The 26,256-nt window shown below is 29.5% G+C and overlaps 1 protein-coding gene across 1 annotated transcript in view; it reads left to right on the top strand.

Moving 5' to 3' along the window:
* The window catches only part of LOC107444189 (uncharacterized), a 52,504-nt gene that overhangs the window by 21,972 nt on the left and 4,276 nt on the right, over positions 1–26,256 (top strand). Inside the window, exon 2 of the mRNA XM_016058274.5 lies at positions 14,794–15,470. Within this exon, the coding sequence (XP_015913760.1) occupies positions 14,794–15,462 (669 nt within the window). The 3' untranslated portion in view covers positions 15,463–15,470. The remainder of the gene's footprint in view (positions 1–14,793; positions 15,471–26,256) is intronic.

The raw sequence follows: 26,256 nt of genomic DNA, 5'->3' as shown, positions 1-26,256 counted from the left end.
AAGATCTGTTAAAAAAATCTCATGCAGCAGGAAAAAAAATTGTTCCCCAAAACTATCTGAAAATATTTTACATAGTTTAAAGAAAATGATACTCGCATTTTATGTTGAAATACGCTTGCTACATTGAACAATTCAAGTATAATAATTTGTTTGCATAATCTTTACCTGTTTGTTTCATAGCTATATATAAAACACAGCCAGAAATGATTTAATAACAGTTGTTTTATTTCCAAAAGAAAAAACAAATTCTTTCTTAAAACCATGCAAACTGCAACTATTTTCTGCATTTTAACTACATGCTCATTAAAGCCAATTTATTTAACAAATTTTCGTTCAGAAAATAATATATATTTTTCATTTGAATAACAGAAAAATAAATTATTCTAAAAATAAAGTGCACTTTATTTTTGTGAGATCATAAAATAAATGTTTCTGTATCTAATTTTACAAATTTCTATGACAGTTTGGTAATCATAATTTTCAGAATTTAGAAATTTGATAGCTATAAAAATAATCTTTTAAATTGTTTGAGCAATAAAATATTCAAATTAAATGTCTGGGCGTTCTTCAAAAATTATAGAAGATTTTATTTCAAGGGTATATTTGTTATGTCTATAGTTGAAAATACACATGATTATCTGATAAAATATTATTTACATTTTATTGTTTTAGGCTTAATTTCGTTATTTAAATTTCCGTATATTTCATTGTTTTATAAATTATACAAATTTCTTATTCGTGTTTTAAATAAGTATTTTAAAACTGAACCCTTTTTGAAAATGTGCTTAGATATTGTCTTCATAAGTATGCGTGCGAATGTAAATGTAATGAAACAAATATGGCTGATACGATTTATAACTCACTATATATTATATATTATCTTAAATGAAATTGTCCAAATGGTTATTTGTATTAGATTTTGATTATTTTATTTGTTATATGTTCGAAAGAATTAAATTCAACTGTGTAATGTTCCAAAACATGAAAAAATACATTGAGATTGCCTTAACTTGAAAAGTTTATATATTAATTCTTATTCTAAAATTTGTTGTAAGTAAATTTTAAAAATTTGGTGTGTTTATTATACTAGAATCTATAGTTAAAAATTGGTTAAAATATAACAAGAGCCTTTACGGATTACATTGCAATAAAAATAAGAATAAGAAAATGAAATAATCCTCAAAGTTTTTTTTTTAAAAACTGAATACTATTTAATAATAAAATAAACCAAGTGTTTCATCACAATTTAAAATCTGATAACAAATTAATTTATTTATATTAAAATTTTATGAGACATCGAGTTAAAAAAATAACTATTGTATATAAATATTCCAAAAAATGTGAAAGTTATAAATTTTTTATCATATTTTCACAATACTGATGACATAAACTTAATGATATAAAGCGCTGAATTATTAATTTCGAACACGTTTCCTCGCAAGTAAGCAAGTTGTAAAATTCCATTTATCGATTAGTTTTAAACTGAAGACTTTTGAATTGCCATCAAACGATAAATACAAGCTTATGCTGGAAAAAAACATATTCGGGAATTTTAAGAACCTATAAATAAATATAAATTAGACATAAGTATTCGGGAAAGTTCTTCAGAAGTGTTTGCTTATTAATTAGTTACTTTTAATAATAAAATACGAAACTCAGCGTTTACTTACGATTACTAAGATTTTTTATTTATTTATTTATTGCTCATTAAATTACTTAGTTGCATGTCGCTTGAGAATAGCAAAAAGTCTTAAACATCAAGCCCTCTGCTTTATTTAATCTCGTTACAGTTCTTTCTCATTTTCCTTCTTAATAAACAAGTAATGTTTGCTTTAGTGATGTTTGTTTTAATATTGTTTGTTTTTCAAACTTGCTTCATAGGAAATATCTCAACGAAAAAAATTTTAAATGCATATTAACCTTTTGCTTACGGCTGATACAACAAGAATGATAGACTTCACGCAAATTCCGTAAAGTAAGGTTAAGTTATATAGAGTTGAGTTGTTGGAAAGCGTCTCAACGAAATTCGTCTGACTAAAAAACTTGAAACGCATTTCAGTTGTTATTGCGGGTGGCACCACAAATGGAACAGAATACGCCGTGGGCAAAGGTTTAATTATGTTATAGTTATAACAGTGTTGAGTTGTTGGAAAATGTCTCAACGGTATTTCTCTGAATAAAAAATTGAAACGAATATAAATCTTTTGCTTACGGTTGGTACCACAAGTGGACCAGAATAATAGACTTCACGCAAGCGCCGTTGGCATACGTTAAATTAAGTTATATAGTGTTGAGTTGTTGGAAAATGTCTCAACGGTATTCGTCTTACTAAAAAAACTGAAACGCATATAAATCTTTTGCTTACGGTTGGTACCACAAGTGGACCAGAATAATAGACTTCACGCAAGCGCCGTTGGCATACGTTAAATTAAGTTATATAGGGTTGAGTTGTTAGAAAATGTCTCAGCGGTATTTGTCTAACTAAAAAAACTGAAACGCATATAAATCTTTTGCTTACGGTTGGTACCACAAGTGGACTAGAATAATAGACTTCACGCAAGAGCCGTTGGCATACGTTAAATTAAGTTACAGAGAGTTGAGTTGTTGGAAAATGTCTCAACGGTATTCATCTGGCTAAAAAAATTGAAACGCATATAAATCTTTTGCTTACGGTTGGTACCACAAGTGGATCAGAATAATAGACTTCACCATGTAAGTGCCGTAGGCATACGTTAAATTAAGTTATATAGGGTTGAGTTGTTGGAGAATGTCTCAACGGTATTCGTCTTACTAAAAAAATTGAAACGCATATAAATCTTTTGCTTACGGTTGGTACCACAAGTGGACCAGAATAATAGACTTCACGCAAGCGCCGTTGGCATACGTTAAATTAAGTTATATAGTGTTGAGTTGTTGGAGAATGTCTCAACGGTATTAGTCTTACTAAACAAATTGAAACGCATATAAATCTTTTGCTTACGGTTGGTACCACAAGTGGACCAGAATAATAGACTTCAACACGTAAGCAATGATTGAATTAAGTTATATTGTGTTGAGTTGTTGGAAAGTAACTCAACGGTATTTGTTTTACTAAGAAATTGAAACGGATAACAGATGACAAAATGTGCTACGTATTGCATGCAAAAATTTTATTTTCAAATTATTTTTAATATCTAAATGGAATTTAATTTAAAGAAGTTATCAAGTCCTCAAATATTACGACAGATTAGGATTCAAATACTTGTTTAGTTTAAATTTCATTTCCTTAACTAGTTTAAATGTATTTGAATGTTATAATTTTTCATGATATCAACGAAATCATTTCCTTATATAAATATTATTCAAAATAATGATTTCCCAGGAGAAACATCAGATTCAATTAGACTCAAGAATTTCGAACTTATTAAGTTTGAAAGATTTAGTAAATGGATAGGATAAATCATTCCTTTTAGGAATTTGAATAAATACTTTACGAACATCACTAAATTGGAATTTATCGCCGTTTCTAACTCTAGTGCTTCGTAAGCGTTTAAACTTTTATATTGTCTAGTGTGTTTATTGTCTTCAGCGATATTGATTGTGAAGAATTTCTCATGAGTTTTTTTTACTCATTTTTGAATTTAAGCTTTTACCAGATTTCATCAAAATTTAAGCTTTAAATTTCATTTCGAGAGATAAAACTCAAAGATATTCGAAAAATGTTTTATCCACTTGAACTGCTTTACTACAACATTAATGTTGCTTTACTATAAATGTTGCTTTTCTACAAGGTATCCGTAAAAGATTACCAAGATTAAACGTTAAGCCACGAAGAAAAAGTACCTATAAAATGGAGCTCATTTTTATCGAATATTTAATACAAAAAGAAATTAAATGGATGTGAAAAGTTAAATATTTCTGCGACAGCCCGTTGAGGGCCAAGGGCCATAGATGTTAAGACTCCATAACTTAAGAGATCAAAGGTCATGATGGTGACAATGTGGTCAACGCTGTGTACCGACCGCCATTTACTTCCCTGGCAAGCTGATATCCATCGATCTGAAATTGGGTGAGCTTCAAGTCACCGCCAGTGATCGAACCCCAGTCTTTCACAAAGATCATTGCCTTAACTACAGTGCCATCGCGACTCTATGCAAACTGGATATATCGAGGTAAATAAGCAGGTAATTTCTGGCTCTCAAAATATGGGGGGTAGCTGCATTTTAGGAGATAATGTCCCAAAAGTTTGGTCAGATTGTGGTCTAAAGTTTGAACTCTATTGTTAATTATACTATTTGCGTATTTTGCCATATCTCTGGAATTTTTTAAGCTAATTGAAACAATTTTGCACATAATTATGAAATTCGTTTATACAAAGATGAGTCCCTAATAAAAATAATTTTCAATAATTGTTTATTATTTTTTTTTATCATTTTATTTAATAATAGTTGAAACTTTTTTGAATTGTAAGGGATAAAATTTTTTACATCATTTTAAAGATTGTAATTTTATCTGAAAAAAAAATTAAATTTGAACCAAATCGATCTAATAGTCCCTGAGAAGTTGAATTTTAAATAATACGACTTCTTTAAAATTTGATTTCCCAGAAACTGTTCATCCGATATCGTTCAAACTTTGTATTTCGCCATACAAAATTATATTCATTAAAATGATGTGAAAAATTTTCAATACTTCTTCGATAATTCTTAAATAATTACTAAAAATTTATGTTTTGCATGTTTCGATAAACAAATTGTATAATTTTGTACGAAAAGTTTTCAATTCGCTTTAAATTTTCTCTAGATATAGCGAAATACGCAAAAAATAAAATTATCATTAAGGAGTTAGAACTTTCAACCACTCTCCTCGCCAAACTATTGAAATCATATTTTTCTAGATTGAAACGATGCATATGACATTTTTTTGAGGCATGTGACATATTTTGAGGATCAGAAATCGTGAAAATCTAATCATTAAATCAAAACTTATTTAAGTTTTTTTTTACAGATGAACTACTTGCAAAATTTGTACTAAAATTTACCAATTACACTAGTACCAATTATATTAGTGTTTATATAAATTAAGGCTTAGACAAAATTCCTAGTTAGTTGGTTGTGTACTGAAGAAGGTGCTTTAAGCATAATTTTGTTTGAAAAAAGCAAGCAATGATAGAATATTAATTTTTGTAATAAGTCTCGGCATAAATAAACAAATGAGACCAAATAAATTAAAATGATTTTAAGTAATACGTATCAAATCCTTAATGCAGGCAACAGAAGAGTGCAACCAAATAATAAAATGGTCACATAACAAAGAAATTTTAATAAAATCTGTTTAAAAAATTATGAATTTTTGTTTTGAAATTTGATTATTGAAAAGAAATAGTAATACTTTAGTACATATGTAATGCAATTTTATTAAAGCAATCTTTGTTTTTGCCTTTGATCAGCTATGATTAAAATAAGAATATGCTATTCTTGAGTAAAGACTATGTTTACAAAATTTCATTCAATCCTTCAAAAACATATTTCTTCAACATCTAATCTTATTTAAATATAATTTACATTTAACGTTATTTTTCTTAAAAGCAAATGATCGTGTTAGAATCATTATTTTGTAAAGCTGTCTCTGTGGCGTTAACAGTGCATTTCTAAATATTTTATCGAACATTAATATATCATCATTACTTCAAGAAGTAGGATTAAACTACAACTTATCACAATTTACAAACGCGCACAGCTTTAAGTCGTTTGTAATCAAAAGTTTCTCTCATTATACAGAGGTTTATTATCGAAGATGTAAAGAAAAGTAGTCAATACAAAATTTAAAATGTGATGGCTATTAAAGTTCGTAATATTTCATATGTTTAACATTTTATGAAAGGATTATTGCGGAAAAATTTTGTTTATGAGTATCGAATAAAGATTAAACATATTTAAATACGACTGGAAATTAAACGCTCCATCTTTATTTTTTTATAAAAAAATTGTTTGCTTGGAAACTATTATTAAAAACTAAACTGTGAAATATTTGAAAGAAATTGTGACAAATTTAATTGAATATTTACCATATCGAGTGTATTTTTTAATCCCTTTTATTTTCTTGACAAGATCTTGCAAAGTTGCGTGATATTGCAAAAAAAAAAGGAATTTGTAAACCGGTGTATCCCTGATTCCATGAATCATTTTATTGACGAATCAGATAATTACAGAGAAAATGCATTTGTGGATAATATTGAAATTAAATAAAATGAATCTATAAATTGCTTTCAAAGAGAATTTGTTTTATTTCTTATGAATGCTATTAAAAGTTTTTATAACACTCAATATCATAAAAAATCAATACAATCAATTGAAACGCATAAAGAGCTGAATCAGTAAATCCGAGAATCACTTCGTCAGTAAAACTACAAATTAGATTGCAAATGACTAAACAAATTTAATAAATCCATAATTTGTAGCACAGAAATTCCAAGCATTTTTTTATAATTCAGTATGATTTTTAAAGTTTTCTAAATACAGTATTTCAATTATTTCGAAATTAAATACACCCTTTCCAAAGTATATACATCCTTCCCGTATATACACCCTTTCCAAAGATTATTTAGATCGGCTCAAATTCGGTTACCTCGACTACAAATGAAGATTTTCTAATTTATCAACCAATTTGATAAATTCCATAGAAAATAAAAGTGCACCTTCCGCAAGATAGGTTGAATATTCAGCATTATCCGACCAATCGCTGCTTAGAAACGTTAGTCGATATGTAGGTAGCTTCAACGGCTTTAAATGAATTTATTGACAAATAAAATGTCCTTTCTACGCTGCAATCTAAATCTTTTCGAGATATTCAACACTTCTCGATAAGAAATTGCGTTTCTCACTTATTTTATAGGCACTTGTGTAAAGATTCGAATGATAAGGGTAAGCACGTGGGATGTTTGCAGCAATTGTTTTGTTTTATTTTTTCAAATAACTTTATTTAAATATAAAATATTTAAGATTAATGCTTGGATATGCAATTTAAGAAATATTACAATATTATTGTGTTATAGTTTTATTAAAAAAATATGTTACATTTTTCTAGAAATAAAAGAAATGCAATAGATGAAACTTAGATTTAAAGATCATTTTGTTTTATTATAGACATAAGTTCTCATATCAGTGGCTATGGAGAAACTAGTCCAAATCCGAGTACTTTTTTTTAAACTTAAACATTGAGCTGTACCAGTTGTATTTCTAGGCAGTTTTTGGGTTCAGACCCACATCGTTGTGAGATAAAATTGGTCTTAATGATAAAATCATATCTTTTTTTTCTTTCTCCGAGCTACGGGAGGTTAAAGGAAATGCGTAATTCAATTTTGGCGCAATTTTACTAAACAAAAGTCAATTTTAAGCCAAAAAAGTTCCTCGCTGTTTCATTCTTTTACTACTACGAAGTTTTCCTATCTTGACTCAACTCAGGGCCTCCTCCTTCTTTCGAGGCGGCCCTGCTCAGCTGCCTACTTCTCTTGCTCCCCAAACATAACGCTTTCTACAATCATTTTATGTTTCTTAACGATCTAATTTTATTTTATTTTATAACCGTCTCTAAACAACCGACCCAATATTTAATTCAAGATTACGATTCTCTTGCTCCCCAAACATAACGCTTTCTACAATCATTTTATGTTTCTTAACGATCCAATTTTATTTTATTTTATAACCGTCTCTGAACAACAGACCCAATATTTAATTCAAAATTAAGATTCTCTTGCTCCCCAAACATAACGCTTTCTACAATCATTTTATGTTTCTTAACGATCCAATTTTATTTTATTTTATAACCGTCTCTGAACAACAGACCCAATATTTAATTCAAGATTAAGATTCTCTTGCTCCCCAAACATAACGCTTTCTACAATCATTTTATGTTTCTTAACGATCCAATTTTATTTTATTTTATAACCGTCTCTGAACAACAGACCCAATATTTAATTCAAAATTAAGATTCTCTTGCTCCCCAAACATAACGCTTTCTACAATCATTTTATGTTTCTTAACGATCCAATTTTATTTTATTTTATAACCGTCTCTGAACAACAGACCCAATATTTAATTCAAGATTAAGATTCTCTTGCTCCCCAAACATAACGCTTTCTACAATCATTTTATGTTTCTTAACGATCCAATTTTATTTTATTTTATAACCGTCTCTGAACAACAGACCCAATATTTAATTCAAAATTAAGATTCTCTTGCTCCCCAAACATAACGCTTTCTACAATCATTTTATGTTTCTTAACGATCCAATTTTATTTTATTTTATAACCGTCTCTGAACAACAGACCCAATATTTAATTCAAGATTAAGATTCTCTTGCTCCCCAAACATAACGCTTTCTACAATCATTTTATGTTTCTTAACGATCCAATTTTATTTTATTTTATAACCGTCTCTGAACAACAGACCCAATATTTAATTCAAAATTAAGATTCTCTTGCTCCCCAAACATAACGCTTTCTACAATCATTTTATGTTTCTTAACGATCCAATTTTATTTTATTTTATAACCGTCTCTGAACAACAGACCCAATATTTAATTCAAGATTAAGATTCTCTTGCTCCCCAAACATAACGCTTTCTACAATCATTTTATGTTTCTTAACGATCTAATTTTATTTCATTTTATAACCGTCGTTGAACAACCGATCCAATATTTAATTTAAGATTACCAATGTTGAACTCCAGATTCTTTTAATTTGGCACCCGACCCTAAAGACAAGGGTAATTCCTGGATCAAACATTGGGGGAAACTAGCCTTAGTGGAAGATATTTTCTAACTAGCCAGCATCTGTCAGCATCTGCCAGCATCTGTGACTAACCAGCATCTGCCTTACATGGAGAGAGAAAAAACCCAATAACCTGTGACGGTTAGCCTGACAGCAAGGGAATTCTAACCAATGATCCGTCTACCACTGAGTATATTTTACGTCAGCACTGTGGTCGGTGCGAACTGTCTGCGGAATTCGTATCAACCAGTTTGGATTCTATCCCGGGTCACCTCATTGGGAAGCGAACGCTCTATCCCCTCAACCACCACGGCCCTAATTATCTAATGAGAAAAATGTTCAATTGAAAGACCTCAATTTGCTTTATTGTATCAACTCAGGTTTGGTGTGACAAATTTAGTTACCAATCTTATCGCGATGGAATCCAAATCTAATTATTTTGCTTGATTATCATAACTTCATCGACAATTTTGTTTCGAAAATTCAAATTTAATTTTCCTTTTACTATAAAATCAATTTTGCTACCACGATTAGCAATTAAGACTCATGAAAACCCTATATTACAGTTTATTAATTATTTTTCCTTTTTAAATATTTTATTATCAATTATTAATTATTTGTAATTAATTAATTATTTTATTAATTATTTGATAATTTATTAGTTATCTTATTAATTAACGTATAAGTTATTCTTCTTATTAATTATTTATAATTAATTATTTATAATTAATTAATTATTTTATAAATTACTTTATAATTTATCAATTATTTTTTAATTATTTTTGTTTATTAACCCTTTGAGTCCTGATTTTTCAAACATATTTTTCATACTTTTTTCATTATTTTGTATTAATATAGGTCAAAATAAGAGAGAAATATTATATTTAGCATTTTAATAATTCATGGTTATGAAATACAGCATTAAACATTGGTGTTTTTTTTTCAGTATCAAAGGTATAAATCTTCCAAACACGGCTCACTTCCAAAAAAACTATTTTTCCTATTTGCACTTATTTGCAGTTATTTATATCTAAGAGAAACAATCATTCATCATTGAAATTTCTTTAATTTACCAAATCCACTATTGATAAATTTTGAATGCGTATGAAAAAGAAATTAAGCTATTTTTTGAGTTTTTATATTTTTGTACTACACTGAAGAGCCATTACATTATGACCACCCTGCTAATAACAAGTGGGACCACCTTTAGCCCTCAAAACTGCCAGCACCCGCCGTGGCATTGATTCCACAAGGTGCTGATAGGTAGTCTGAGGTATCTGGTACCAAGCGCTCACTAACTGGTCCTGCAATTCCCTCATATTGCGAGGGGGTAGCGTGGCAGCACGAATTTGGTTTTCCAAGTAGGACCACAAATACTCTATTGGATTTAGGTCAGGTGAATTTGGGAGTCAAGACATGACTTGAAAGTCACTGGAATGTTCCTCGAACCAATCCATGACGATTCGACCCTTATGACATATTGCATTATCCTGTTGGTAAACACCATCCACCGCAGGAAAAACTGTTGCCACGAATAGGGGAACCTGGTCAGCAACTATGTTCAAGTAGCTTACAGACGTCAGGGATTATTCTATGAGGATTATGGGTCCTAATGTGCCCCATGAAAACATTGTTCCTGGGCGAGAAACCATGAAAACCTGGGTGAGCCCATTGTTATAGATGGAGGGTAGTCATTATGTAATGGCTCTTCGGTATATATCCTTTAATGTAATAGATTTTTTTTATAAATTATTAGAATGCTTTTAAAAATTAAAAAATACCAAAGTATATTTTTGCATGCAATTGGAGCGTCAGAAAGAAATATATGATAGAGACACCGGTGCCCCATCTGCTTCAAAGGGTAAAAACGTAAATAATTTTAGACCACGATAGGGTTGAACATTTATTATCACTTGCAGTAACTAATTAAATTTTTGTATTAGTGTTATTTTATGAAGCACCTATACCTTAAACTACTAGTAATCATTAACTTAAAAAAAAAGCAATTCTTGAATGAAATTTTTCTCGCATTAACATCAAATTCTTCCAATTGTTGCATGTTTTTATGCCTTAACGCGTATTCTCATGAACGAATGATATTTATTATTTGTTGCAAATGATACGCCCACCTACCTAAACAATATTTCTATTCCAAAGCAAATTTCAAAGATTTTAGTCTCCTTATTGCTTTGAACAGATTTAATATAAATAACTTTGTTTCATTTTTATTAAAAATTCAGTTTCTGTGAATATATAACATCTTTTGCATATTTTGCACATGATGTCCAATCAGACGAATTTATTTTGAATTTCAGTTTAGATTTGCTTAAGCTGGGAATGATTTTTTTTAGATATGATATTTCTGTTTCGAAACTTTAAAATATTCTTTTAAAAATTCAATGCAAATGTTATTTGAAGCAACTGATTTATTGAACTAAGAATACATTTTTTTTTCGTTGCTGATTTGAATATTATTTTATTTTTACGTTCCTGAGACTTAAACTCAAAACTTTTTCGGAGTTGTTGAACTATCTAATAATATTTATTTCATGTCATTATTTAAATTTATAAATAAACCTCTTTTGAGAATCTAAATTAATCACAAAATTTTCACACTTTGAGCGTACCTCGTCTCTTTCTAAGATAAATATATAAATGTAAGTTTTGAAATATTTCACTTGATAGTCGAGATTTGAATTCCAAAGTGGAAGTATCTACATTTCTTGCTTGCATGTTCTTGAGATAGAGATTTTTTCTAGAATCACAAATATGAAAAAGAATCTGAAAAATATTTCAAAAAGTTAAAAGTCAGAACAGGAAGAAGAAAAAAATTATGTATTAAATTTTCAAATGAAAATTTGTTTCTGAACACAGTTATAATAAATTATTTAGACGTATTGTAATATAGCAAGGTATTGTAATGTATTAGCAATATATGGTGTTCCGTAAAAGTCACCCTTAATAGATATGTTTTGAGCCCTCGTCAATAATTAAATAAGAAAATTAACTCTTTTGCTTTTGTAAATTATTACGAAAGCGAGAAAAAAGTAAAATCACTATCTAAATCAAATTAATCACAACTAAGGAAAATGACTCTAAAAAAATCAAAACTTATTTGATTGAAGGTAAAAACAGAGAGGATTTGGAAGTGATTGTTTGGAACATCTCCAAATTTTATGATGAACTTTTCATTCCGCTTTACTCACTAGTGATATGATTACTTGGCTACACATTTCGATAACGTTTGCTCTTTTTCTCGCTTAAATATTAGTTTACAACCTCTAATGTGCATACATTTTAATTCCTTTTTAAAATAGATTCTTAAAATATTCTCAAATTAAAAATCGTCTTTTCGAAACATTCTGTTTATACACTAAGTAGGAAAAACTTTTGAAATTATCCGACTAGTTCCATATTAATATAATTTTTAACAGAAAAACTAGTTTATTTGTTTTATTATGCGTAAAAACTTATAAAACGAGCAAAATATATTATTATTATTATTTTAAATGGCCATTTTTAGATAAAGCATTTTTTGCATATAAACTAAACACTATAGAAAAAATTTTGTCACCTGAAACAAAAATTCCAATTCGGATTTTATTTAGAAAGCTATCAACAACATTTTGAACTATTATCTTAAAAACAAGTGCATATACTTCTCAGTCAGGGATCAATGTAGTTAATAAAGCAAATTTTTAAAAATTTCCGCACTTGTCTTTGTGGAAAAACATGCATAAAAAAAGAAATTATACTTTTTTCACCAATCTGTAATTCAAAACATGTGTGCTATAATCATAAACACTCATAAAAAATTGTAGATAATTATTTTAAAAACAACAGAAGATATTATGTTTAAAGTGGTAAAAAATGTGAAAAAATTTGAAAACGCATTTAGAGACTTAAAATCATTAATTTATTCACTGTTATCGCCTTGCACAAAAACTGCTATAACTTTATAAATAATTGGAATACAAAGAAATGTAGAGTGTTTTTAGAAAACTAAAAGTACAGTGATTATAAATTTATAATAAACTCAATTTCGAAAATTTTGCCGAAATCGTGTTTTTGTACTAGAAAGACACCTTAAATTAAGGAACAGAGTGAAAAACGTACTTTTTCCGAATAAGCATACTTTGTTTCATCTGTTTCCGGTTTTTGATTTTTTAGATATTAAAGGCAGCCACAATGCGGCTTCAGCATTTTAGTCCAGTTGTCATAACTTTCAGTTCCCCTTCGTTGTTTTTGACTACGAGCTTCTTTTATTATGCTCTTAGACCTAATTGCAGGAATCAAACGTTTTCTGCACACGTATGTAGTACATGTTTATGTAAAAATAATGTCACGCAAAAATTTAATTTTAATAATTATTTATTATTATTTCACTCAATAAGGAACGATTTGACTTACCAGGTATAAAAAAATACATCATAATAAATAATAAAATAATAAATAAATAATAAGATAAGTAATAAAATAAAATTAAGTAATAGTACATCGAGTTAATTTAGGTAGTTTAAAATATAAAAGTCTAAAATATGAAGTAACTCGGTTTGATTAGTCTCCTACACGATGTCCGGTTAGCATTTCTGAGCAATCTACATTAAAAAAATCTTTATGAAACTTGGATAGTGACATAATAAAATGTTAGGTATCTTATCCAGTAAAAAATATCTTGTTCCACTAGGTGACACATTTTTGAACCACTAGTCTTAGATTCTTTTAGATCTGTGACTAGATGTACTGATATCTAATCAAATCCGTACACATCCTGCGGCTTATACAATTTCATTACATCGACGTGGAATTCTTCTAGTTGATTATATAGACCGCTTACATGCGCCAACTTTATTTACAGGTACCCTGTATTCGCACAGTATCTTTCAAATTTTAAACTTGGTCATTAACTTTCACGTAGTTTAAGATTATGTAAAAATTAATTTCAACAATTTTACATCATAATTGAAGAAAATAAGAAGTGTTGTTGTTTCTAATCCCCAAGAGGTCCATCCCAATTAGACCAATTCCATAAGTCCAAAAATGTCCAGGAAGTCTAAAAACAGATGAGGTTTTGAAAAAACCTCGTCGATCTTAAAATCGATACAGTTTAGAATATGCTCGGGCGAAGCCTGAGCAGTCCTACATTTAGTGCAAAGTCCAAAAGTCTTTTGCCCCTGAACATACGAGAGACACCTCAAGTGTCCACTTGCAAAGCGAGATAAACAAGTCTGCTGGCTTCTAGGTCCCTCAAAAAGCAAGGCACTTCCAGGTCGTTTTCTGAAATACCAACTATGCGGAGGAGGAACCCTCCAGAGGTAAAATAAGAAGTAATTCTTATAAAGGGAAAAATTTGCAGGTCATCATCATCAGATAAAGGAGTTATTTAAATTGATGCATCCAGGTTTTGATTTAGGGAATCACTTTCAGAGATACGACGAGTAAAAATTGAAGGACCCAAAGTTTTGGCCGTCTGAAACTGTCAGATCCATCGCCAGAGTGCAGCTTCCCTTTAACCTTCATGGACAAAAGGTCAAAAAGTAGAGACAGTTCAGAAAAATGGAATGTCAAAGAAATCCTGTTTTTGTCCCTGCTGTTCTAAGTTCAGAACTATTTAAATTGCGTACAATGAGCAAATGTACTTTTAGTTGAACGTTAAAGGTGTAACTTTTTTTTATTTGCGTACTGTACCTGTTTATTTCAGTCGCTTTAATGGCTAGGAAAGACAAACTCGTGATCTATCTTATATTAAGAATATTTTATGTTATAACTGTAGTTAGTACAGGTCAGAAAGGTAATAAAGTCTCTCATAAATTTGGGTAAATTTTCAATAACAACCGATGCTTCCTAAGCAATGTATTCTATTTTTCTTTAAGCAGAGATATAGCCAATTTTAGGTAAAAATAACCGATATTTTTGGAGTATTTTAACCCCTACGAGTTTAGTAACAGACATGATTAATGTCAATGACATATTATATCACATCACCAGTATCCTCACAAGTCATATCATATTTTTCCTAATATGTCGAATTTCTTCTACTGCAGGGTGGACCCAGAAATAACATCATGAGGTTAGCCAGAGAAGATAAATCTATGAGAGGTCACCTTGAGTTTAGTGGTGCAGATGTTATCCGAAGTCTTCTAAACTCCAGGAGTCTCAACAGCTTGGGTGGCGGAGAACTCATTCGAATACTAGACCCTCTGAGCGGTGGCCAAATGCTAAGATCTTTAGACCAGCTGTCTAGTGGACAGTACCTCAATTCTCTAGACAATTATAGAGGCGGAGAAGTCTTGAACGTCCTGGACCGAATGACTGGTGGCGATTTCATTAGCTCTCTGGATGCAGTCGAAGGAGGGTCAGTCCTTGGTGCTCTGGACAGAGCTCGCCAGTCTAAACTCAGACACCCACCATCTCCTAAACGTACCCAAACCTTGGACACACTCAACGGAATGGCATTTGGAATGAGCAAGAGATTCGATTCCCTGAGTGGCTCTACCTTTGGCATGAGCAAGAGGGATTTCGATGAAATCGACAACGTAGGATTCACTGGATTCGCCAAGAGGGGACCCTACAGACATAACAGTTTGGCCTTGGCTAAAAAGAATTTCGATGAAATAGATCGAGCTGGATTTGAGACCTACAACAAGAGGAACTTCGATGAAATCGACCGAGCGGGTTTTGAAACGTTTGAGAAGAGGGATAGAAAAGAATAAATATTTTGGTAAGCTAACTTTATTTCTTTGCATCTTTTCTTAAAAAAATTATAGGAGGTAAGAGTAATTATTAGTTTTGAATCTTTAAAATTCGTAATTAAAAATTTAAGCCTAAGCTTGTAACCCTACTAATAATTACACTATTTTTTTTAGAAATATTTATTTCAGAATTTAATTACACTATTTTTTGCTGAAAATAAATTAATAATCACAAAAGAAGAGGACTTGCATATCATCTGCAAACGAGTATTCGACCAACTAAGCGTACAATATCAGAACAAGTCTTATAGAAATTGAAAAGGATAAATGCAATAAAATAACAACAAAACGTTTTTATGTCAGAAATAGCTTCTGTACACAATATAGCTTCGCTGATTAGAGTAGGAAACGAGTACGAATGCGAAATAAGCCCTTTTTGTGAATCAATTAGTGCGAAGGAAAACTATGTAAAGCTATTGCAAATTAATAAAACAAAATCTGAGTCTGGATTTACCTTGTTATTGCGCTAATCCCTTAAATTTCTTTTCCTTACGCAACGTTCTCATAGATTAAAAAAGGGGAAAAAATTATTTTTAGATAAGAAAAGCATCTGATAAAATGATGTCTTCGGAAACTGAAGTTAGATATAAATAAATAAAAATAGTTCATGAGGTCTTTGACTTGCGAACAATAAATATTGTCCAATTATTTTCTAATATTATGACCAACAGAAATTCGGTGTTTTATCCAATTACTGCAATTTAGTCTTTCAGTTTCATTTAAGGGGAAAAAATTTGTTGGTTTTATTTTGATGAATATAGTTAAAACGACTTAATTAAGAGTTAAATTTTAAAATTTATTTCTCACTTCAGGAATTATTTGCTTCTCTTACAACAAAATTTTTACCGTGTTTTTCGAAACAGTGGTTTATAAAAAATACCTTCGACACAAGACTATAAAAAAATTCGCATGGTGTAAGGTCTTAATGACCATATTATTAAATGTGAATTCCATACCACCCACACGCCCAAGACAGTATTTATGAAGTACCGATACCGAAAACATTGAACTTAAAGAGTAAAAACGCAGCATTTAGAACTATTAGCAGTGTGAAACTGGACTTTATGTTTGGAACGAATTAGATTAGAAATTAGATGCTTGTCCAGGAGCAAAAAATGCGCCTTAGAATTCTCTTTCTTCATTAAATTCATTATGCGTTGAGATTTGGTGAGTTTATTCTTGAAATGTGGGACCAGAAATATCCGAAGAAATACTTCACAAGTTTTGAATTTCATCCCTTTGAACAATTTTTTCAATTGTTTTGTTTATTTGCGAATCAGAAATCGATCTAGTCTACAGTTCAATGCTTGTCGTGCAACAAAAGGGTTCTCATATCAAACTCATATAACTAAAAAACGGGTATATTTTACTTGAATTTCGCATATTATGCACGTAATTGCTTCAAAACTATAAATATGCAAAATACAGTCATTCATTTATGCTAACTCTGTGTTTTTGTACTAAAATACCAATTAAAATCAAATGGCTTTCTCAACTTATTAAAAAGTCACTTTCTAGCAAATTATCTTTTACATGCTTGGGTTTTTTATATCCTATAAATTGTCCAAACCTTAACTGTACTGTTTCCTTTCCACATTAAAAAATTATTCTATTAAGAAATCTACACACTAAAGTCGATGACGAGCTAAATATAAAATTATTTTTTTTAAAAATTACAATATTCCCCAAGCTTAAAAATATTAAAATCGCTTATATATTGCATTAAATTTGTTGAAGCACGAATAATAAAAAAGCATTTTTAACGAAATATTTAAAGACATATCAACGTCAAAACTCACATAATAAAAATGGATGCACTATTTTTACAGTCAACAACTCAGCCATCCTTTCAATATGCTATTGTTAAAAATCCATCCTGAATATCTTACATTCTTCTCTTAATAGACGTGGATTCCTCTAGGATTACAACTCAAATGAAACTAGTTGTGTTGTAAAACCTTTTGAGATTTCAGTAATTCAAGTGTCGCCAACATCTGTTACTACGGACTCCTAGCAGCCACATTTTTCGACATGAATTTATTTTAAATGGAAGCGAATTTATTCGTCTCTTGAATTTAATGGTATGGGGAATTTTTATGACACGCTATATCACTGTTTATTTTATGCATCCTTAAATATAAACGTTATTTGCATGAGTTAGTAGGGAATTAAGTTATCAAGAGATTAAAGGGAATATAAGTATTAGAAGGGAGATTTTTCAAAAACAAATTATTATTTCATCTTTTTGTACTTGAAATGAATCTGTTCACTGCTTGTAAAAATTCTTTCAAAATATTTTAATATTGTGTAAAAATTTTATAATTTTAATTATCTGCTTGTAAAAGCTTGCAAGAATTCATGGCAATTAATTAAAAGAAATAATTGTTTGTCCATTGACTTAAAACCTTTTTGGCATGAAGAAAGAGTCCCGCAGTGCTGGGAACCGTGTAAGACACGGTTCCCAGCAGATCACCGAAGTCAAGCATCACTGGCTACGGTCAGTGTGCGGGTGGGTGACCACTTGGATCAGTCTGCGTAGGGACCGAGAGTGTGCGGTATTGGTCCTCGTTAAACTGTGCTACCGTAAAGTGCTCGACTTCGCGCGCAGGTCGTCGGGCTACCGAAGCGGGGGTGCCATCCCCTCCACAGAGGATCAAAATTGTGATGGCATGTCTTCGGATCATCCTCCGGGATGTTTCCCAGACCGTCGCCAATAGCCCATTGTGCAGCTCTAGTGCGACGTAAATTAACAACAACAACAACAACATGAAGAAAGATATTATTATTTCATTTATTTGTGGAGAAAAATCAAAAATTTATATTTAAACAGATTTATTGAAGTATCAATACACTGAAGAATGCAAAAAGGCATGAACAGTTATGCTATAATGGGATACCTGCAAGTAACGTAGTGTGGGTATCTTGATCCTGATCGATTGGTGAAACGTGGCATTTGTTTACGTTAGCAACTGTCCTTTCCATTCCATTTCGTGTAAACCAAACCCGTCAAGTATCAATTCTCTTAAGTGACTCATTCTATATTCTTTTACAAAGATTTTTTCAATTCTTTCACTATATATTTCTTACTTAACACAAAGGTAGGCCCGGAGTCACGTAGAACACAAACACACTAATTATGTATCAAAGTTGCCAGGTACACAAATCAAAAATGTATCACGGTTACAATAAAAGACATAAACAAATAATAAATCTATGTTAAGTAAAAGAAGTAAACGAGAAGGAATCATATTTTAACAAATTTGATGTGCGATACAATTCTGTATTTTATTAACTTCACGTTAATTAACATTCGAACTTATAAGGAGAAACTTAGCTCAAACACGTCATTTTGCTTATAAACGATCAGCTAGCTCTGACGTCGTAGGTCACATGTGTTGGTATTTGTGATCTTCTTCTTCTTCAAGTGCAAGTGCCCAATTACATTTATAAATTTTAAATTTTGGTTTTGAATCTCTTATGTATAATATATTAATTCAAATAAAACATCATAAATCATATTAGGGAAAATAATATAATAATTAATCATATAGGTCTATAAGATATAATAATAAATCTTATCAATCCAAAAGATCATATTGATCCTTTATAATTTATATAAGATGGATTATATTGATCTATAATATATTAGATGTGTTATATCGATATATCGTATCAATTGAAATAACTAATTGGTAATAACTCGGGGACAATTTTGAAAAAAAAAATTATGAAAGCCTGAAGCACTTATCGAAACGTGAGGATAATGTGTAATATCTGAACATCCCACCCATAGCAATTTCTAGAATATTTCTTGGCATGAAAACATCATTGAGTGTATCAACATTGAAATGCTTTACAAAAGCACAAACTGTAATTAACTCAAGGCTCTGAGTAATTTCGACTGACTAAATGCTCAAGAGTGGAGCTGTGATTGCTTGCAGTCCCCATACACAAGATCGTTATTACGGAATTCCTTCTACCAAAACTGATATTAATCCAAGCTAAATTGAATGTTTGAACTCTTACCCTCTTACTAACTTTCACCATCATTGTCATCTTTATGGTTTCTGTCTATTAATATTATATTATTATTTGAAATGCAAGGGTCACTTTATTTGATTGAGATTATGCAATACATTCATAAATCTATGTTTGTTATTCGATGCTTAATTATGATCAATTGAAAATGTAATATAGGCTATTCGTTAAGAATGGATCCGGCTTTGGAACTATTTGTTGCATCGATCTGCTTATGTCAATAACTGAGGAAATTAGTCTATTTATGAATTATTTTCATGTTCCTCGAAATAATATTTCAAACTTCTAATACTTTGAAAAAAAATATCCATCAGCTTTTTTAGCATAATTTTTTGACATTTTTGGAAAGAATGTGCGAAATTTTAGTATAACTAATTTACACAATTTAATCTTAAAAAGCAGTGTTACGATTTACTACTAAAATTGAGAAGTTGGTTTTTAAATTACATCAAAATCTAAAAAATATTGAAATTAAAACTAAAAATAATTTCATCTGTCACTTTAATATTGTCTTTCCTTCTTTTCTAATAAGCATTTGACTTTAAAATGAGAAATAAAAAAGCATTTTTATTCAATAATATTTTTTTCTTTATTCAAATATTTCATAATTTTTCAATTTGTGTACTTTTTTCGTTCAGTTCAGTTTAGTTGAGCATTTTAAATGTTATTTTAAAGTAAATCAAAGCTATTTTCAATATTATTTATTTTATGTTTCTTTCATCTAGATATTGTTCATTAATTTTTTAAAAATAGGTTTTGTCAAATATTTGAACAATTTATACATTTTAAATGCTAATTTGAAAGTAAATAAATAGTAATTAAAACTATCCTTCATTTTTATTTTTCAAACATTTGATATTGTTTAATTTTAAAAATATTTTATATTCACTTAAAATAAAAATCCGCGTATTTTTTCTTTACCTTATAGCAAAAAAATATTTTTAATCATAACAAAAGTCTTCTATTTAATTCAATCACTCTTCTTTTGCATTAATATTATGTTGAGTGTTTCTGAAATTTTAAGTGTTGGAATAAATCGAATTCATTCAACATATAAACTTTTACAAATCCGCTTTAAAAAATACATATAAATTCTACTTTTCATTAAATTTTGATTGATTTAATCTATAAAAATTTTACGTTTTAGCTACAAAAATATATTGACTGCTCAAGATACGGGTAAACCCTTTTCCTGACAGATTCATTTCTCAATAAGCTATGAGTTTTGACGCAGTGGTATTATTCTTTCATTAAATAAACTTTCTTCTACGTTTACCTTATGACATTTTAATGGAACCATCAAATTACTTATAGGAATCGGAAAACAAAGGTGGGCATGCTTTTAAAACAATATGCCTTTTTGAGTTTGAAAAAAAAGAGTTTTTATTCATCTAGTTATTTTCAAAATTATTTAATCGTGATATCTTTAATAACTTTTAATGGCCACTTTAATAACTTTTGATCTACTGATCAGATTGCCAAATACTGATAATCTTAATCGGCTTAAAGTGCCAAGACAAAATTTGCTATTTTTCTTCTGCACATGATAATTTGAAGTATGATTTCGAGCACAAAAACCTACTGTCTCTGAATAACGAAAAAGATAGGGCCACTTAAACAAAATGTTTAAAACCATCAATTTAAAAACTTTGTACATCTTTATACCATTACACTTTCATACTACGTGAGTCTAGTAGTAAACGTAACAGTTAGACCATGTTAAGTAAATATTGGAAAATTAAAATTAGCTTAATTAGCTCAATGAGGTTATCATCGTTATTTATAAAATATTTATAAAATAATGGTTTCTTAACTTTTAGAATAGCTAGTTAAGCTGGTAGCAGTCCAGAAAATTTAAGCCTACTATTTCAGTCAGGTTGTTGAAAGTTTTAACACCACTTAATGTTAATTTCACTTTTTGCATATTTCGCTAATCAATTTAAATTATTGACCGACCACGGAGGACCCAAGGCACTTGCATATCTAGAAAAACTAAAAATTGGCAATAATATTGAGATGGAAAAATATATATTATGTTTTTCACTATTAGAATATTGTAATAAAACTTTAAACAAATCTATCAGAGGATTTTACTTTAAATTCAAAAGTGAAATATAATTCAAAGAAATTTTGACTTCGTTAGAACAAAATGAATGCCCCATTTTAAGTTTTACAAGGTAAGTGCGAATCCTGAAAGCTGGTATCATTCTGATACGTTGTAATAATGAATGGTACAGGACTTAATGGCTTTTGTTGTAATAATATGTTAAATACTTTTGAATTACAAGATGTACGAATAGTTGTATTATTTTAAACTTTGTAAATTTTCTTGTCAAAATCCAAAATTCAAACGGTATCGGCCAAGTAATTCTTGACAAATTAAACTGCAAAAAATGCCGGATAAAATTACGGTATAAAGTGCCAATACTTTGAGTGCATCGCTCGTAAAATCCTTTTCAATCGTAAAATATTACACCGTAATTTTAACAGTAATATTAATTTAACTAGAGTGATTCACTCATTTTGTGGTGATTATTACTGTAAAATTTGAGGTGTTTCAGATTTTTTGTTCCGTAGCATGTTCCGCTAAAAATTGATTTTGCAGTGAAACGTAACGATCGTACCCTGAGTGCCGGAACGTTTTATCGTAATTTAATCTAGAAATTTTTTACAGCGTGAGTTTTTAATAAATAATATTTTTAAATTTTCTTTTCTCCAGACACTGCGTATTCCATTCAAATTTAGGACTTTTTATCTGAAAATAGAATAGCTTAATTCTACGTAGTTTAAACTTAAGTAAAATTTTCGAATATGTAAAAAAGACTAATTGAGCTCCATTAAAAATTTCAAATCTCTATGTTGAATACTTTTTAAGAAAAAGGTACATAAAGTTTGCCATTTTAACATTGTTGGTATAAGGCATACCGACTCCCCTTAAAATATTAGTACTTTTACATTTCGCATGCGCAAGCAATAAAGTCGCCAATCCGATGCATTATTTTTTATTTAATTTATATGATGGCTATTTTTTTTTAAATAAATGAATAATGAAATTAAAATACCCAAATTTAGTTGAGCCGGCGAAATGTAAAAATACTGAAATAATACATGATTTTAAAAATAAATATTTGTAACCTGGAACAAACTTTAGATAAAACAAATTTAAAAAATATGTACTAAGATGTTTTGATTTGATTAAGTTAAGGCTCCTATACTATCAGAGCTGACCTATCAAGCAATATTGGAGCAAAAAAGCTCACAAGTTAACGTTATGTTAGTATTGTGCTTATGTTAGCTCTTTGGAGCAAAAATAGATGATGAGTCGGCCTGTCTAATTCAGGGGCTCTAGATTAAGTAATTCCAGAGACATGACGTAATACAAAAGTAGTGTACTTAGCATTATAGAGTTCAAACTTTTGACTGCTCTTGACTATTCGCGATCGCAACGAACTATAGGGGGCGTTGTTGTATGAGACTAATACCTGCGATTTCTATATGAACAGTCATTCAGTTACTCTAGAGAAGTCGTTAATGTAGCACGTAGCATTGCAACGTTCCTTCTTTATTGTGGCTAATTAAATTTAAAAAAGAAAAATGCGTGATATTCTTTCTTATGCAAACGAAAACAAAATGGTATCTCTTTTTATTAGAGAAGGAATATCCAAAACACATCGAAAAAATATTTGTACATTAACAGAAAAAAATATGTATATTCTTATAAGAGTTAAAACCTAATGCCCGAGAAATAGTTGTACTAAATTTAATGATATAACATGAAAGGCATATTTAAACTTTACATTCCATAGTTCTAAGAATCATATTACTTCAAAAATTAAAATTAACAAAAAGTATACATAGCCTTATAATTTTATGAAATTTAATTTTGTAAACAAAGTTTTTTGACAACAATTTTTATCAAACAATTTCAAGTTTCAATAAAAATCTTTATTTAGAAACTAAGAAACGTAAAATAAAGAATGCTGACGAAACAAAAACAAAAAAACAATTCTTTTTTGTCGCCATTTTTAGTGCTACAAAAGTTCGTCTTTGGGATTTGCCAAAAACAAAACAAGATGCAATTGTATTTTTTTAGGAGGGAAATATTTTACCGAAAAAACGAAAATGTACCAATTCCCACAACATAAAACTTTATCTTGGTAAACGTACGTTTTGGAAATGTTATTTCATTTGGAATCTTGTTTATCAGAGTTCATATGGCGATATGATTGTTTTGAATCTATGCTAAACTCTATATCGGCTCATTTTCCACCGAAATCCGATTGACTATTTTGATTAAAGTGTTTTATTTTATGAATTGTCGCAAAAATTTTAAGTGTAGATTGGCGGCACTTAAAAACCGCCAAATCTGTAGCGGCGGTGGCGTTAATACGTAAGTACCGAATTTTTATTCCATACTTTTCTGAATCATATTACTTCAAACATTGGAATATACAAGAAGTATACATAAACACATAATGTTATACCATTTAATTTCTCAAAAAAAGTATTTTGAGAACAATTTTTATCAAAAAATTATAAACTAAAAAACGGAATATAAAGAATTCTTAGGATAAAAAAACGATTTTAAGAATTCTTTACATTGAAATAAAAACTTTCATATTGTTTCTTTTTTTATTATTCTTATAGTTCTTAATCAGACGTAAAAAACCATTCTGTAGAGAACCATCATCAAATGAAAAAAAAATATTTACAAGCAAATTTTTTATTGTAAAAATCATTGCACTTACCTGATTTATAATTCCCGGAGAATTCCAAAATGATAAGTTCCTTGTTTGAAAACTTTATTCTCAAATAAAAGATACCTAGTTTATCCCTTCATTACTTTTAGATAACATACTACACAGCAAAATTTTATAATTGATATGAATTTGAATATGTAGCTAAAAACAGAATAGCTGAATTCTAGTTGAACATATTCTTTCAAAACTAAAAAATACTTACCAAGAAAACGATACAAATTAATTAAGAATCAGCACAAATGGCACTATTTCAAGTATCTTGGATAATGTTTTATTGTTGTTTTCCGAATTATATGGATACAGAAATATATACTATTCTATAACGAAGAAGAATATGCTATAACTATTACAATTCTGTATGTTCTGAATTCATATTTATTCACTGGAATGACGAAAGCAATGTTGACTTCACTTTAATTCGTAATGAATTGAAGACAGAAGAAATGCATTTTACCTTAATACACACATCTGTAACAGTATCCGAAATCGGAAGTCCTCAGTTGCAAGTTTGTTGATAATAGAAATTAAAAATTATTGAGGAATTTTTCTTCAAATGTTTGGCGTGTTCTGTTCCTGAAAGATTTACTAATATTCTGGAGATTTTTTTCAAGTTCTTCGGCCTTTTCCTTAGGGAAATTTTGTTTCTTATTTGCTGCTAAAAAATGGCGTCTGATTCAGTCAATGATTTTGATGGAACTAAATGAAAACGTGATAAATTAATGTCTGATATTTACAGGCTCCCGCTAGATGGCGTACTCGAGCGTTGCGATCGCGAATTGTGATGCAAGTAAAAATGAAACTGATTCTTCATACCTCATAAAAAATTTTAAAAAAAGTAGGAAATTATAAGAAATATTTGTTATTATTTAATAACAATATTTCTTTCGTTCATGAGTGACATGCTTTTAGAAAGATGTATTACAGTGAAATATTTTTTTAAAAAAAATTAGTGAAGAAACCACGTGACAAATATTCATTTAGTATTGAGTATAGTTAAGTGCGGCGAGCTCTCTGCTTATCGCTTATAGCTCTTTATGGCTTATATCGCTTATAGCATATTTTATTCCCTTCCTTAATTACTTTAGTTATATTTTTATAATCAATATACACTGTTTCAGAATGCAAGCAGAAAAATCGGTACTTTTCGGCAAGCCGGATGCCAGAAAATTCAATCTTTTTTTTCTTCATTTTGTTAAATTTTTATGTGTATAAAAAATCAAGAAAAGAAAAAATTAAATATGAAATTGGCGGAGGTCAACATTTTACGGCAACTTTTCGCTTGTGCTTGGCTAACCAAAAACACCGAAAATTATTACAAAAAATAAATCTAATTAACGCTCTATTTCGTTAATTATCCATATAATAATAAGTCGAATTAAAATGACTGCCATATTCTTATCAGAAATGAACTCGCATTTTATTTCCTGCTAAATGCATGAGTAAAATTTAAAAAAAAAACCGTTTCAGTGTTTAATAGTTGACCAATGTGTATAATAGTATCTGAGTGTCATTGCTATGAAAAGTTTAATTATTAAGTGAAACAATTTTTGAGTAGCTTAGTAATGTTTTTGGCTTCACTGATAAGGTAAAATTATTTAAAAAACTACTAACTAAACATATAATTTACGTAACATTTTATTTCTGTTTTGCTTAAAGTCCAAAAAAAATAATAATAAATTTTAAAGGAAAAAAAATGCAAGTTTTTATTACTACATTTATCAATCAATAAAAGTTTGGTACTTATCCGATAGATGAGCACTAGAAAGTCTCTGTGTCAAATTCGACTCCTAGTTTTTAAAGTATTAAAAACTAAAATTTTTTTAGTAAAAAGGGTTAGCTATTTTGGTACTTTTAGGTTAGCCGGGAAAGTCGCCAAAGAATATGGACGTCGACCAACTAATTTCATTTTTTATATTTTTTTTAACAAACATGAAAATTAAATTAATTTTTTAAAAAA

This window comes from Parasteatoda tepidariorum, chromosome 8 (assembly GCF_982258835.1).
Source record: "Parasteatoda tepidariorum strain Cologne lab strain chromosome 8, Ptep-v5.0, whole genome shotgun sequence".
NCBI lineage: Eukaryota > Metazoa > Arthropoda > Arachnida > Araneae > Theridiidae > Parasteatoda > Parasteatoda tepidariorum.
This window is presented reverse-complemented; position numbering and strand designations above follow the sequence as displayed.